The 16,611-nt window shown below is 43.8% G+C and overlaps 1 protein-coding gene, 1 long non-coding RNA gene and 1 pseudogene across 2 annotated transcripts in view; 1 reads left to right on the forward strand and 2 right to left on the reverse strand.

Moving 5' to 3' along the window:
- The window catches only part of KDM7A (lysine demethylase 7A), a 97,814-nt gene extending 91,112 nt beyond the window's left edge, over positions 1–6,702 (forward strand). Inside the window, exon 20 of the mRNA XM_051835658.2 lies at positions 419–6,702. Coding sequence (XP_051691618.2) covers positions 419–513 — 95 coding nt within the window. The 3' untranslated portion in view covers positions 514–6,702. The remainder of the gene's footprint in view (positions 1–418) is intronic.
- The window catches only part of LOC103345348 (uncharacterized), a 43,763-nt gene that overhangs the window by 657 nt on the left and 26,495 nt on the right, over positions 1–16,611 (reverse strand). Inside the window, exon 2 of the long non-coding RNA XR_007915498.2 lies at positions 4,632–4,796. This is a non-coding gene — a long non-coding RNA (uncharacterized lncRNA). The remainder of the gene's footprint in view (positions 1–4,631; positions 4,797–16,611) is intronic.
- On the reverse strand, positions 14,867–16,364 carry LOC100338608 (aurora kinase A-like; annotated as a pseudogene).

Genomic DNA, 16,611 nt, shown 5'->3' on the forward strand with positions numbered 1-16,611 from the left:
GAGTGGTGGTGGTGTCAACAGAGGAGGGATGCCCGAGTCAGCCCCGAGGACTCCGAGGGAGATCCTGAAAGAGATAAGGGTTAGCCGGGTGAGGCGGGGGCAGCGTGGCCGGCAGGGAGAGCAGGACTAGGGGACCATGCAAGGTCTTTGTGAAGTCGCAGGCGACCTGTGTGCTGAAGCAGAGGGAAGAGTTCAGCAGAGGTCAGACCTGCAGGGCCCTGCCAGTCTCGGGAAGGAGGTGGCCTGCCCCAGGTGTGATGAGGCAGAAGGGTTTTGAACAGCTCAAGTCGGGAACTGTGACTCGGTCCACTCAGCACACCTAGAGAACCCCTGTATAAAGTTCCACCTTCTGCTCGTCCAGGTGCTGTCTGCCAAATATGCCTTTCATGATTATTTACACTGTTGATAATATTTATAGGTAAGCGTCCAAAAAAAGGAATGGCAACAGCCAAACAACGTCTTGGGAAGATCTTGAAGTTGAACAGAAATGGCCATGCACGCTTCTTCGTGTGACGGAGCTGCTGTAGTAGCCATTCTTCCCTTTGGAGGCCAGTCTTGGGGTGCAGAAGCCTGGAGCTCCCGCTGTCCCCTGGCCTGGAGCAGTCTGCGTGTACAGTAAGAATACTGCCCGAGAACAGAGTGAACCTGATGCTGCATTTTCACTGTGCCACACCCACTCAGCAATAACCCTTTGGACCTGGTGGGGGAGAGGATGAAAGAGGGTAGAACCTTAAAAGGAGACCTTGAACTGAAAAGGGTCTCTTGTCAGGGCTTGAATTTCATTTTGTTGTTGGTAGTGTCTTGATTTATTCAGTAGTAGGGTAAAGAATTATCAATAATTTATTTAACAGATTTTTTTTAAAGTTAACAGCTTTTAAATTCTTTCTTTTTTAAAGCTATTTATTTGGAAGATTTCTGGAGAAATATCTCACTAATTTAGATTTAAGAATGTGAAGGTTTTTAAATTATTTTTGATAGTGTGTATGTTACATGTGGGGAAGAGCCACGGTAACAGTAACTAGTCTGGACTCTTAAATTTGATATTCAGGTTAAAGTCTTAAACAGGGATTTGATGCATTAATTATTTTAAATTAAGATGTATATGGAAATCATTTTATTTTATATATTCATGTGTTTTTATAAGCTATCAGCTTCGCTTTTGCTAACATCCAAGGTGCATACCGTTACCCAGGTTGATGACCTTACATCCCACCTTCCCTCTGCACTCCCTCATTTTGTGGTGACCCGACAGTACTCTTCTCTTTGCAGGGAAACTCTTCATAGCCAATATGTAAGAACTCCATGAAAGACCCCTCAGTTTTCATTTTGTTTGAAATTGTGGATTTCTTCTAAATGTAAAGAAAATGGGCTTCTTGCATTTTCATTTCTGCTGATGATATCTAGGTCCCAAAGAGAACAGCTTTAATATCTTTTTCCTACTTGTGGGGAAAGTATTATAAGTTTGGTTAAATTGTCATGTTTATAGTTTTTCCAAATACATTTGTAACTACATAGGGCCTTCTTCATACTGCTGGTGTTGGATGACAATACTGACACCTGCTGCCAAGGTTCTCTCTTATGGCGCTTTTATTCTCTATACTAATTTGGAAACGATGATTTGACTTAGGATGTTCAAATCTGCATAAGAAGCAGTAGTATAATAGACTCATACTATATTAGGTTGTATAGAAGCAAGCATGTTGGGGTAGATCTTTTCTTAACCTTCTAAAGAATTATCTAAGATATGGATTTGGAGTAAAATGGGTGCTTTTTTGTAGTTTCTCCGTCTCTCCTGACTGGCTGAACTTTAAGGTAATCACCTATCTCCTTTATGTACAATTTTTACTGAATGCCAGTTTTCAGTTGCCTGTGCTAGCTTCTATTCCTCTCCCCCCTGCTCTGGCATAAAAATAAGTAATTTCTAGGCATGGGGTAGAAATATTCACAAGCCTGACAATAGAGCATTTTACAAATTCATACAAAGAAAATATAGGCAAATAGGATAAAATTTATTTTTATGGAGAATATGGCCATATTTGTGAATTTCTTTTTTTACTCAGTACAGTAATAGGACTTTCCCTTCTGTATTAGAATGTCACTTGAATTGCTAAGAAAACAATTACACCATCTTCTTTCATGGTTGTTTTCAAATTTATATTTTTAAAAAGCATTATTTCTTACTGTCTCCATTCCAGTACTTCATGGGATAAATATTAAACAGCTTATGAATTGGCCTTTTTGGCCCAGAGTGACTGGACCAAAGTCTGAATCTTATCTGCGTGTTGGGAAGAAGAATTTGTATGGAAATCCTCTATATCTATTTATGGCCTACTTAAACCTTGTCTACACTATGCCAAAACAAGTGGGAAGATGGGTACAGTCAGCCTCTGACTGGTCATCTTACCTCAAGATGCAAAAGTCTGGTTGTTGGCTGCTTCTCCCAGCTTCCTGCACAATCTCCTACTGTGATATCTTGGTTTTCTGTAGACCGTGTTTTAGTGCTACAGTACATGTGCTTTTATTTTATTTTGGTTTAAGAAATAGTAACTATAACTTCCTTTCCCAATTACATCATGGTGTGGATTTTTTCATAGCTCCAAGTATTAAAACATGGTCAGTACCCACCTGTGTCCCTAGGCCAATAAATACTGATTTGGAGTAGCCAGTACATAAAATTTTTAAGTGAAGGTACTGTGGATTCATTTTTGGCAGTTTTAGCCCATTATCTGGCTAAGTTCCAAAACTTTGATCAAGGCAACATAACCACTCTGACAGAAGCACGTATTTCCTTCTGAACTGGTGAGCATTCAGCCACTCTCCTCCTCAGCCTTTAGAAAGTCACTGACTGTGATCCACCCCTTCATCTCCAGGACACGGCTGAACTCTCAGCAAGCTGCTGCCAGTAACCAGGCTCCACAACAGTTGACAACCATTTGTCTTCCTTGTCTCATTTATCAACAGGACTATCATGGAAGACAGCAGTGAGAGCTTTTAGTTATTGAAAGTGAGTACAAATACGTAAACTGAGAATTAGGGCTTAACATATGAAATGTTAGTAATAGTGATAGTAGACAATAATTTTTCTCTGTTGATTCAAATAAGGGATCCTAACCTGGGATCCCTTGTGCCGTAACGTAATTCATAATGTTACATAATAGTAAGCTCTCCAGTGTTGATGACTCAGCTTAATAGTAGTTAAGTGCCCTAGGAATATATTGAACTTCACGAAGGTCATTTTTGAAGTGTAGGAAATTGAAGATTCTGAATGCAACATAAACTCAGAGAATAAGCAGGCCCATCCTTATCAGTAGTGAATACTGAACTTGAATGCTGTTCTGTTCTTTAATCTTAATCACTGCCTTTCCTATGAACTCTACTGTATTTACTCGTCTGAAGTCAGCAGGTACTTACCAAGCATCTACTGTGTGCCAGCACTCCTCAGTACTGCAGGGGATACACAGTTGCAGTGTAGTCTCTGCTTCTGAAGGGAACTCCTCTAGGAAATCAGCATTATTTTCACTTCAAGCAAACTTGAGCAAGAGGGCCCATTCGTAAAAAGCAGCATAGCTTTATTAGTTTCAACTGAGATACACTACACAGGAATGGAAGTAAAAGAAGTCTGAGTTCTTTTTTAAAATTGAAGAAACCTCTCAAGAGTTAGCAATTCCGTGTCGTGCTGATATAGAAGCGTGCTGCAGCAGGCAACTTGGGTTTCTGTCACGTTCTGCCCTTGGCAGTGACTTCAGTAATTACATCACTTACTGAGTCTTAGTTTTCTTTGTAAGTTTGCATTAAAACATGCTTATTATGATAATTACTTAAGAAAAGCATATAGAAAATCATCCCTTAATTTATTAACATTTCATAGAGAATTTGTCATTATTTAAGTTACAGTTGGTAACTAATGAACGCACCTTTAGATATATTTTAATAGAGGAACTGCCATTATTCATAAAGTCTGCTGCATATCAAATATCTGAAGACTCTCTAACAAGGTGCTGCATTACAATCCGATTCCATGCTTCAAATGAAAGAAAAAGAAGTGAGATCATTTATGGATCAGAGTAAGAATAAGAAGGTTTATCCTCAAATACGTTAAGATGAATTAAAGTAACTGAAAGACAGCTTTAGGTTTTCAGAAAGAGGAACTGGGACAGTAGTGCTCCACAGGTCTGGCATACTCTTCAGGTACCAGATAAGCGTGAAGTCAGTCATGGAATTAAAATGATTGGCAGCAAAGCCATGGAACTAGGGGAAGCTGCAAGGCAGTTAGAAAGCTGGGGACTACAAGGGCTCTGGACTGGTGGCAGCAGCTTGCTGGGGAAGGAGAAAACCACTGGAGTATTGGAGGGAGAGGCTCGACTGAACACCTTCAGCAGGAAGGCTCTTTCTGCTTTTTTGAAAAGATGCTCTCTGTAGTGACTAAGAGTACTCTGCAGAGAGTTGATTAGAATAATTACATGCTCCACCGTGCTGTTATTGAAACAACTATTACAGCAGAGAGCACTCTAAGTTTTCACTTTGAGAGGGCCTTTATAATGTAAATATAAGAAGTGTTAAGAAATTCATTCCCCCTCCCCCCTTATATGTGAAACTAATTGCTCCTGACATAAAGAGAAGCTAAAGCTTACCAGGCTTTTCCTGACGTCCTGGGTCTTGAGAAAATTCACTGTCCGATCTTTAGCCTAGTGAGAGCGTGTCCCTGGTAAATACAGGCCCGTGGATCCCAGGTGATACACAGTGGATCTTGGACTTCCTGAAGCGGCTCCTGTCCCACAACACTGTGGATATGCTTCCTAGGCAGATGGAAACAAAGGGGAGTGATCTGTGTGCTCACTGTGTTGCTGTTGACCATACTGTAGTATTAATACTGTAGCCTTACTGAAAACTCTTCCCTTATTTTAACTTGCTTTTCAGTGAACGTCATGCTGTAACACAAATATTTGATATCCCGTGCATAGACATTTTAAAAAAATAATGTCATTAAGAGGCGAATGCTTATTTCCAAAGCAACTACCTTATCATGCTTGACTTGTTTTATTCTTCTGTAGCATTTTTTTCCCTCTTTAAGATTCTCTTTTGAAATATCCTTAAATTCTCCCTCTTACCCTTGGTTCCCTTCTGCTGCCTAAGGCTTTGTTTTTAACAAGCTCAATTACATTTTTTTGTTAAAACCTTTTTGAAACTATTCAGTAATTCTTCCAACAAATTTATCTGCTCTGCACTATTTCACTAATAAACCCTGGCTACCACGTAGCCCTTGACCTCCAAGTAGTTTACCTATGCAAGACCTATGACATTCTGAATCCATTTTTATTTCACAAGCAGTCATAAGTGGAACTTAGTCAAAGGTGAAACTTATCTTCATCCAGTTTTATTTTGACCATTTCCTTTCCAAAATGTCAGCTGTTTTCCCCCAAGATTTTTCACCAAAACAATGATCATAAGTGCTAGAATTTATGATATTTTACAGAAATGAAATAACTCAGATGTACTCTTATACTTCTTTGATGGGTTTTGGTTGGTAAAAATTACCAGCATTAAATGTAATATATAATGAGGAGTTGATTCCGAACCTAGAATCATTTCTTCCCTCTGAGATTCATAAGGAACCTTTTATTTTTACAAAGCATACATATAACTTCCACATTACAGTCAGGGACCTGAGGTGTTAACTTGCCAAGTGAACCCCAAGGTTATTTTATCTTGCAAAAGAAACCTAAACCAAACTAAGGGCCTTACAGTTTATGGTTAGACTGAATCAAAAGCTTATAACCTCAATTTCTCCAAAAACAGCTCCTGACTGCAAAAGCAAGTCATGCAGTTGTTAGGCGTGAAATAGCACTGAGTGGGAGATGCACATGCGTCTTTGCAGACTGTATTTCCTTCAGAAAAAGACTTTTCTACTTTTAATATAAATTAAGCCATAACAGTTTCATGCTGTGGAAAGAGGGTGAAAAGGTTCATTTTAAGAGATTATATAATATGAATTTTCACATTTACTGTGAAATGTCTAACTTTGCCAGTGCTTCAGCAAGTTTTCTTTTGGGAGGGTGTTGGAGGGTGGTGACAGGGTGGGGTAGTATTGGTTTTAGGGATTTTAAATCTGTGAAATTTAAAGATGGGACAGTTGTTGGCTATGGTATTTACTAGTTTTGTAGTAATGTTTTGCTAGCCTGACTCTCCTTACTGATTCTTCCGCCCACGGCCCGTGGTGAGTGACTGTTCCTCTTCTTGTTTGGGGTGTCTGTTTGCATAGGCAGCGGTGTGTGTGCAGCTGTGGCCTCTGAATCCAGAAGCACACTGTGGCAATGGAACTGGGGTGTGGCTAGGAAGAGGGGTGCTGAAGCTTTAGGAGCATCTTTCTTTCCAACTCCTAACAGTATTTCCCATCTTTTGCCTGCAGGCAGGGAAAGTGTACAGTATTTATTTTGTTTCTGTTTTACTCTAAATTTGTAAGTCTTTAAGTAGCTTACATTGATTATTATAGGGGAGGATGAGTGATCTGTTTAAAGTTGTATTTGGTATTCTTACTTTACAATTTCTGTATTTTAAAATATTGAAATTAAAATTGTATTACTTCTGTTTTGATTTTTTTTAGCACTCGGTGTATTTTTTGCTCATTTTGTTTCAAAGTATAAATGTTGAAAGTTGTATAAAATGTGTCTTTGAAAGAAAAAAAAATCTGAATTCTATATCCAACTCTGACTTGCTGTTCCCTTTTTCTCTTTTGAATCATGGGAGAATTATTTGAGAAAATGAAAATCTGTGTTAAGTTTATGCTCCTTACCATTTTTGAAGCTTTGGATGTGGAAAGTAATGTATGCTATTTTATTAGATGTATTCTTAGGGAAGAGCAGTTGCTGAAAGATTGAATCCAAAAGTGTGGTTGGCAAATTGAGGTGGGGACGGAGAAATGAATGTGGGTGCTTACTGGCACACACTTAAGCTTCCACACTGCCCCCACACCTGGGCATTGCGCCCCCTGCAGTATACCAGGGACGTGCCGAGAACGTGTGTGTGAAGTAAAAGGCAGTCAGAGTTGAAGTGCAAGTTCAGGGAGCAAGAGGAGGTCATTTTGGTCACAGGGTCCGATAGGTCAGGGAGTGTACCCGTGAGGATGTGTGCTAGCCTCAGAGGGGTGAGAGCGGAGCCATGGTCCAAGAAGGAGAGAACTGTGGCAGCACTTAGACAGCAGAAGTCCTCCACAGGGGCAGACCGGAAGCAGGCAGGTCCACTGGACAGGAGAACCCGAGTGTGAACTCGTGGAAACCAGACCCACAGAAGTGTCCAAGGAGAAAAGAGCAGGGATCCCTGAGCATGACGTGTGTGCTGGCATGCCCACACCCCCTGCCAGCTGCCACAGCTGCTGTCACCGCATCAGCAAAGCAGTTTGCTCCTTCTTCCAACTGACCTGTCAGTCTTGTGAAGCCAAAATCTGAACAAACCTCCTTTTGTCAAATCCATACATTGTCAATCTGTGAGGTGTGCATTTTTCCTAAAGCCCATCTGTTCACAATGAAACAGCCACCAGAGCCTGCTCTGCTTCGACTTTCAGCCTGATCTCTGTGTGTGCACCAAGCAGCAGACCGCGGGAGACTGGCGTACTTCCTCAGGGCTGTGCTGTGCCACAGAAGCCCTTGTTACCTTTATTTTATTGCACCTGAGTTCCCACTGTGTCCAGGAACGTGTTGACTTCTCCCTCACAGTAGCCCAGGGAGGGACGTGCTGTGTTCTTCATCCTGCAGAGGACACCAGGTCGAGTGGGCAGCGATTCCACGACCAGGCTCACACGACTGGTAAGATGTTAGCTGAGATTTTAATCACAAGTCTAACTCTAAAGGCTATGCCCTTTCTTCTAAATTTCCTCTATTTTTAATTGTTAAGGGAGAACAGGTGGTCCTTTGGAATGGTTTGTGTTCCACAGTTTCTTCAAAGGTACCATCCAGTGGGATCAAAAATATATTCCACACGTTTTCTGTCACTCACACAGAGCCTGCCTGGCTGGGAGCTGTGCACAGTGAGGAAACGCTGGTCGTCTGCAATGCCGAGCTCTCTCTGGTAAAGAACACAAGCAGTCCAGAAGCCAAGTAGGCTTTTCCAGAGACTCAGAACTAGAGGAGGAACAGAGCCCGTGCCCGTCTACTCCACCTAGCCGCGTTCCCCTAGGCCAGCACCACCACATCTGCGTTGGCCAGGCTGCTTCCTCCTCGCCTGCCCTCCCATGTTGACGCTGTCTCCTGCCATTGGTCTCTGCTCGCAGATAAGGAACGAGAAGAGTCCTGCTCTGCTCGCCCTCCTGACCTGAGGCTCCATATTCCAGAGCCTGGTGGAAAACGTCCACCCACATCCTCACCATCAGCCACTTCATTTGCTCCACCTAGCTTGTCTCTTCCGAACTGCTATCCCCAAAATGCCTTTATACTACTTCTGAGTTCTGTAAATTCATGTTCCTTGAATGCTAGAGTTAGAGAAAGAAAAAACAGAGCTTCACAAATGGAATGTATTATGTGTAAATTCCCTAAGTTTTTTTTAAAGGCAAATATAATATGGGCCAAATGATGTGCAGGAAGTCAGAAATGGTATCTGAGCCTGCCTGTGCTATTATTCTGGAAGTTGCTTGACTTCTACTCCCTGGTCTTGAGCAAGTTACATCCTTGGTGTGCCTCAGTTTCCCTTCTGTGAATATATACCTCACTAGGTTAAGGGAATTAAATGAGAACATATGCGCATGAGGCCGGTGCTATGGTTAACGCCCTGGCCTGAAGCACCAGCATCCCATATAGGCACTGGTTTGAGGCCCGGCTGCTCCACTTCCAATCCAGCTCTCTGCTATGGCCTGGGAAAGCAGTAGGAGATGGCCCAGGTCCTTGGGCCCCTGCACCCACAGGGGTGACCTGGAAGAAGCTCCTGGCTCTGGAATGGCGCAGCTCCGGCTGTTGCGGCCAGTTGGGGAGTGAACCAGTGGATGGAAGACCTCTCTCTCTGTTACTCTGACTTTCAAATAAATAAATAAATCTTAAAAACAACAACAACATATGCTCACACAAATAACCTCTGAGGCTCAGCTGTGAGACTGTATGATGCCATCAGAACAGGACCAGTTGCTACCTAATGTACTTACCTAAGTTTCTACTACAAGTGGGGAAAAGATTAAAAGCAGGGTATACACAAGAGGGAGATGGGGACAGCTGCTTTAGGGCAGAGTCCTCCTGGAGTAGGAAGCCAGAGCACGAGCAGGAATCCTAGGATGTGGGTTTGGAAACTCGAGATGTATCATGTTTCTGGAATAATGCTCATCAAGTTCACAGTGGTGATTATCTCGATGAGCACAGGATAGGGAAGATAAGCGAGGGTAGGTACTCGTCCACACTTTTTTTTTTTTTTTATCAGTTTGTAATTTAAGAAAAAAAAAAAAAACCCAGACAAGTATGTTCTACCATAGATAAGGGTTAGCGGCCCAAGATACCCTAATCACACCATCTTGCTCTTCACAGCCCGCCCACTCCTGTGGTGGGTCAGGGCTGATGGATGGGACAGCAGCATGCATGTGGAGCTTTCCCTCGCTTATTTCTGCCTAGCGCCTGCTCCTTTGTGCACTGCTCACTCTGTGCTGCTTGCTTCTCCAGGTTTTGTCTTTCCTGCCAGCCTGAGGCTAGGGCCCTTCAGGACTAGGGCCCTGTGGTATTCCATCACTGAGCGCCTCCTGCAGTTTGGTACAAATCTTACTGAAAATACACTGAATAAACACATAAACAAACTTGGATACTGCTTATTATCCTGATCTCTCCTCCCTCCAATTCTCTCCTGTGCGGCTGGGATGTGGGATGGAGGATGAGGGGTAGAAGAGAGAGAGTCAAAGGAATGCAGAACAGTGGGAAAAGAACCCTTTACAACTTCAGAGTTCCGTTTCAACCCTTCAGAGCCACAGAAACTCACCAGTACAGTGTTAAAAAGAATGGATATTTCAAGCTTCTTAATAAGAAAAAAATGGAGTTTGGTATTTTTTTTCTTTAATGAGATAAATAGTGAGTGGCTAGGTTAAAATTCATATATATTATACATCACTTAGAACCTAAAGCAACATTTTATAGTAACTGCTTTGTAAGCTTTAGTGTATACAGGTGTGTCTTGCTTTTAAAATACAGAATACAGCAATGGTTAATTGTGAAACTGTACATTAATTAGGTGAAATTTAATTACATTTTTCCACCTAAAGATTACACAAAACAGTATTTCAAGAGCTTATGAAGCAAGACTACATGGCTGCTGTTGCTCTGCTTGAATCTGACAGTGTGATGTTGGGCAAAGAACTGTTCAGGGGGTCAGCAGAGCTCACCTTGGAAGACAGATCACACAGACAGCCCTGGGGTGGGCAGGAGTGGAAGAAGCATCTGGGCTATAAAGGTGCCCGGTGAGGGAGACAGGACGGGCAGGAAGCAGAGTGAACAGAGCTTGAGTTCCTACGTTGGTTCCTCCGCTCCAGAGCAGTGCGCCTCACTGGCTGGCTCCATCCAAATGGAGATGCCTTGCACTTCCACATCAGATCCCACATCTCTGCCTTCTTTTCACATTCCAGATGGGCTTCCGTGACTAGGCCAGAATCTGGGGGGTGCTCCCCACCCCCACTAAGGACTCACAAAGTCTGCCAATTCATCCTGATATGCTGCAGGCCACCCTCTTGATTGCCACCACCAACTGTGGCCTCCCTTCAGCTCCCACTGGAGCTTTTAGGATCAAGACCAAACTCCTCAATGTGTATCAGTTTAAGCTGCAAGGGGGAGGAACCCCCACTCAGAAATGTCAAACAAGCTAGGCGGCCAGAGTGGGCATGGACACATGCACCTTTTCTGTCTTGTGGTCTTGGCCTTACAGCTGCTTCCACCTCATGACCCAAGATGGCTGCTTGGATCTGCCAGCCTGCAGCGGGGAGGAGGGTGAGACTATAATCATTTCACTGTATAGCTTCTTTGTTCTAGAAAGGCTTAAAGCCTGCACTTTGGAGGCCACCAGATTTGAGTGGCCACACCTGAGTGACCTTGACAAGTTACTTAATTCCAGTCAACTGAGCCTTGGGCTTTTTTCTAGCTTGAATAGTAATTTCTAAATATAGTTGTTATGAAAGTAATTCAGATAACTCATGTAAAACACGGGTGCCCAATAACTACTATAGTAATTATTGTTGTTACTCTCTTTCAAGACTCTTAATTTCTTCTTTCTTATATCAGAACCACCCTGCGAATGGGGACAAAGTAACCATTACTTTTAATGGTTGTAGCTGGTAGTACAGCATCAACTTTCCTTCCTGAAGCTTTGCTGGACTGTGGTTTATCTGGATAAAGATGTCTGCCTCACCTCCAGGACTGAGTCACCCACTGTGGCTGTTGCTTCACTGTGTCATCGCATGCTTTGTGGAGGGGCTCTTCCTGGGTCTCTGACACTGCTGTTCCCTCGAAGTTGTTCCACTGCCCCAAGCTAACCGTAGCAGAGGGACAAAGTGGCAAGACCACACTGCCCTTTCTACCCACCACCTAGCTTCCCACACTGCCACACACAGGATTAAGCACATGAACAGGCACTAGCAAAGAGTTTGGCATTGAAAGGAATTCTAAGAAAATGTTTGATGTCTCCATTTGCTGTAACTGCTCCTCAGGGTCCAGGAGAAAATAAACCTTTTTTAGGAATCCCTCATTCCTGTGGCCTTGCTTCTATTTCAGAACTCTGTGTGTCCTGAGACTTCAGTCTCTTATCTGTCTGGTCCCTTGGAAGAGGCTGATAGCACCTTCAAACTGCATGAGAAGTTTGATAAAAGGCCAGAGTTAGGGAAAGCAAAAGGGTTTGTGAGGCATCCTACAGCAGCAACGAAGGGGAGATTTTACCATCCCTGAAGGGCCAGGAAGGGAGAAATGATCAAATATAGAAGAAGAGCGTGGAGAAGCCCTCTGGCCTGCAGCTGCAACCTCCAGAACAGGATCCAACCATCCCCCAAGGAAGAGCGAGGGGAGTAAGTGCTCCACCCTTGCCTCTCTGCCTGCCTCCCGGTGCCCCACCGTCGGTCCCACTGGGAGCGTCAGCACTTGGGAGCACTCTTGGTCCTGTCCACAGAGGTCATTCCCCCAGGAAGAAAGTGGAAAACAGACCCATGCGAGTAAACAAACTGTCCAGCTCAAATCCTCTACTCCAAAATCCCCACAGCCACCTTGGGAAAACCAACTCCTTCTAGAGGACAGGCTTTATCCTAGGACACAACTTCAACAGTCCACAATAACTACTGAAGCAGTTGTCCCAAAGTTTCAGTTGCGCAGTCATGAATAACAACACTGGAGTGGGGAGGGGGTTGGGAAGTGGGGAGCATGGAAGTAGATTTTGGCCAACCTGTGGGGTAGGGGAAGGACCTTCACACTCCAAAGACAGGCTAGCTTCTATCTTTGACTCCACATCATCTTCCTCCCATTTGTATCTGTGTCCAAATCTGTATAATACATTATGGCCCATCCTAACTACCTCATTTTAATTTAATACTTTTTGAAGACTCTATTTTCAAATATAGTTATATTCAGGGGTTAGGACTTCAGACATGAATTCTGATGGCAGGGAACACAATTCAGTCTCTAACACTGGAACAAGTACATGATGTACACTTCCCTGAGACAAAGGACTATCAGTACAGTTTATAAATCCATGCTAAATATACATTTTTCTTAATACAGAAATATCTATCTACAGAGATATCCCCTGGATGAAGGTGGTGGCTCCTTTCACAACAGATGGGGCTTCTGCCAGATAAAGTTGGAGGCAGAGCTTCTGCCTCTACCCATACTCTGCGAAAATCCTCAAGGATTAACGATTTCTACATGGGTGATGGGATTAAGGGTGACATTTTCAGGGCCAGTGTTGTGACGCAGTGGATAAAACTGCCACCTGCGACACCAGCATCCCAAAGGAATCCTGGTTTGAGTCCCAGCTGCTCCACTTCTGATCCAGGTCCCTGAATGCGCATGGAAGAGCAGCAGCAGATGCTCCATGTGTCTGGACCCCTGGCACCCATCTGGCTGCTGATTTCAGCCTGGCCCAGTCCCAGCCATTGTGGCCATGTGGGAAGCAAGCCAGCAGATGAAGACCTCTCTCTCTCTCTAACTCTGCCTTTCAGATCACTAAGTCAATCTTCTTTAAAAAATGGTGACTTTACTACCTTTATTCCTTCCTCAGTATTTCCTGAGTATTAGGATACTGAACTAGGTAGGTAGTGAGGAAGCTGACAGGGGTAAGGCAGGGTCCTTTCTGCCAGAGAGGTTACTGCCATGGAAACATGCCCTGTGCCAGTGCCCTGGGGTTCATGTTCTGTCTCAGACATGGTGATGAGCTCCAGGTGGGAGCCCCAGGCAGCAGTGCAGACTTACTCTTGCCTCCGGGAATCGTCTCTCCCAGTCAGTGATGCTACATGACCTGAACCCCACAGTGTGCCATGGACCCCCTTTGCTTTCTGGGTGCCCCTCTGTAAAGTTCGTTTCCAAGGCTTACATCAAACTCTAAGAGGGTTGCCCTTGGGCTACTGGAGCCACCATGTCCAGTTGCAGGAACAACAAATTAGGAGGGCTACCAACATGAGACCTGGGTGGAGTTCTAAGTTCTTGGCTTGTTTGGGGAGTGAACCAGTGGATGGAAGATTCTCTATCTCTCTCTCTGCCTTTCAAATTCATTACTTTTTTTTTTTTTTAAAGTTACTCAACTACCAATACATGCCATTTCTTGTAGGAATGGGAGTATGCTTCCTAGGAAAGAGCCAAGAGTTGCTGGAGAAGCTGATAAATGCCTACACACTTGGGCTTGTTTTCTTGGAAGCCACCACTGTATTATCAATTAGCTCAGTATAGACTACCTAATGATGGGAGCCATATACAGACTCTGTAAGATGAAGGACAAGTTTGGGTATCTAACCCCAGCTGAGTTCACCTGAATGCAGTCAGAAGCGGTGTTAGCTGTACAGTGTGGAAGAGAACTGCCTAGCTGAGCCCAGTCAACTCACAGAATCATAAAAAATAAATCACTGTTTCAGCCACTACATTTCAGTGTGGTAGTTGTACTATACTCACTATCTTTTTTAGACAAACATACTAATTAGTGTATTTAAGGCTTGCACACATGCCTTAGCTGCAATGCAGAAAAGTAAGCCTTTAACATTTAAAACAGCTTTAAGAGTTGGCGTCTTTTGTGTCCCAAGCAAGACCTGATATAGAGATAGAGCACATGTCCCCATTTTACAAAGGGATTGAGGACTAGAAACCCAATTCAGTTTAAGAGCATTGATAGGCACTTACTAAGAAAATGCCAAAAAGAAAAAAAATCCACGTCTATAGAACAATCTTCTTAACATTTAAGAGAGAGAATGACAAATTCCAACAGCTTTGCCAGGCTTAGCCACCCAATAAGTAACACACATACACTCAGGTACTTAGAAGGTTACTGTACAGCTATTTTAACTGCTCAAGTCAGTGCAAAGTGGTTGCTTCCCCCACAACCAGACACTGAATTTGTCTCACGCAGGGACACATTGTCCAGCACAGGCTGTGGTGACCACTTCAGTCAAACCTTGCTTCCAGGTTGTGAAGCCAGTTGAAGCTGCGTAACTCTGATGGCTACTTTTCACTCCAAAGTGTCATGTTTATTGAGGAGGAGCTTTCTGAGTAGGGAGGCTAGGCACTGTCTGCCTAGGAAAGCAAGTATTTCCTGTAGCACTCTTCACTGAAGTTAGGCTGTTCACTGTAGGAGAAATTCTGTTGAGTGTGCCTGGCATTAACAGCATCCCTGGCTCAAGAACTCCTCCCTGCTGAGTGATTAAGACTGTTTGCTAGGGCTGGCACTGGCATAAAGGTTAAGCCTAGCCTGCAGGGCTGGATCCCATAAGGGTGCTGGCTTGAGTTCTGGCTGCTCCACTTCCAATCCAGCACCCTGCTAATGTACCTGGGAAACAGCAGAGCATGGCCCAAGTGCCTGGACCCCTGCTACCTACATGGGACACCAGGGAGAAGCTCCTGGCTTTGGCCTGGCCCAGGCTGGCTATTGTGTCTATTTGGGGAGTGAAACCGTGGACTGAAGATCTCTCTCTCTCTCTCTCTCCTTCTTTGTATTTCTGCCTTTCTAACAAACAAACAAACCTTAGAGAGAGAGAGAGAAAGAGAGAGAGAGAGAGAGGACTGCTTGTTAGTTGATGCTTTGTTTCGGCAGTTTGCGAGTTTTACTGACTTTGCTGTGACCCAGGGGTGCTCAAGTACTTCTCCCAAAGTGGGTCCTGTTTCAACAGTCTTGAAATGAAGTCCCTCAATTCCTCTGTTAAAAATCAGAGAATGTGAATTCAACCTGTGATATTCTTTTGTAGGTCTCTTGGTATGTGTTTGCCTTATAAGGAGGCTTTCCAATCAAAAACTCTTGGCAAAGACTTCCAAGGCTTGAGATCCACTCTTCATCATGTGTGAGGCCTTTACATCATCGTGAGGGGTTGGGGCAGGCAGTCCAGCATGCTGCAGAGTGGTCCTCCTGGACACAGAGCATGTACCAACCACCTGAAGTCTGTCACCTTAAATTCTCCAGCCGACCCAAGAAGCAGGCTCTGTGGCTTCATGTCTCTAATGAGTAACTCTCTGAATGACAGTACGATGGGATATCTGCCAATCTGGGTATGTAAGTAGCAATTCTCAGCTCATCAAACTTGGAGAGTTTCACAAGTTCTCTATATAGGCAGTTCCAAGCAGTACAAACTCCAGAATCAGGTAAACTCTGGTGGCATAATGGAAATAGCCATAGCATCTGAGAATATTAGGATGCCAAAGGTGGGACTGTATTTCTACTTCCCTTTGGAGTTGATGTTCCACTCCTGTTTTTTCCAGCTGAGCTTTAAACAACACTTTAAGGGCCATGATAAACTTGTTTTGTTTTTCTCTTGCCAAATAAACATAACCCAACTTTTCTTTACTCAGGAGACCAACGTCCAGATCTTCTTTAAGATTCTTCCTTGTTCTTGTTTGATGGGGCAGTTCACTCTTGGAAGTGTTCTTCAGTGGCCTGGAGACAGCAGTGGTCCCCTGTCTGCCTGCTTCTGAGTGGGGATGAGAGCCTATGCTTGTGAAGGGACATGCTGAGATGAATCTGAGGACACAAAACCCAGTCAGTCCGGCCACTACATGTGACACACATTCTGAGAAGGAAAATGTCGAGTCACGGAACATGTTTTGAGTCATCACCAATAGAGCCTTAATAGACCCTGAAATGCAGTTTTCTTTCCGTGATGCCAGCCAGCCCTTGCCTCCAATTCAAGGCTGGTGAACCCTTCCTGGAGGTCAGCCCTCTGTCTTCTCTTTATAAAAGATGTCTTTATTTTATTTGAAAGGCAGAGTGACAGAGAGAGAGAGACAAGGAAAACTATATGGAAGAATATCTTCCATCTGCTAGCTCAGTCTTCAAATGCCCATAATATCTAAGGCTGGCCCTGGCTGTAGCTAGGAGTCAGAAACTCCATCAGGGTCTGCATGCGGTAACAAGAATCCAAGTATTTGGACCATAATCTGAGGCTTTCAAAGTGCATTAGTAGAAAGCTCGATCAGATGCCTGGAGTAG

This window comes from Oryctolagus cuniculus, chromosome 3, assembly GCF_964237555.1.
Source record: "Oryctolagus cuniculus chromosome 3, mOryCun1.1, whole genome shotgun sequence".
In the NCBI taxonomy this organism is placed as follows: Eukaryota; Metazoa; Chordata; class Mammalia; order Lagomorpha; family Leporidae; genus Oryctolagus; species Oryctolagus cuniculus.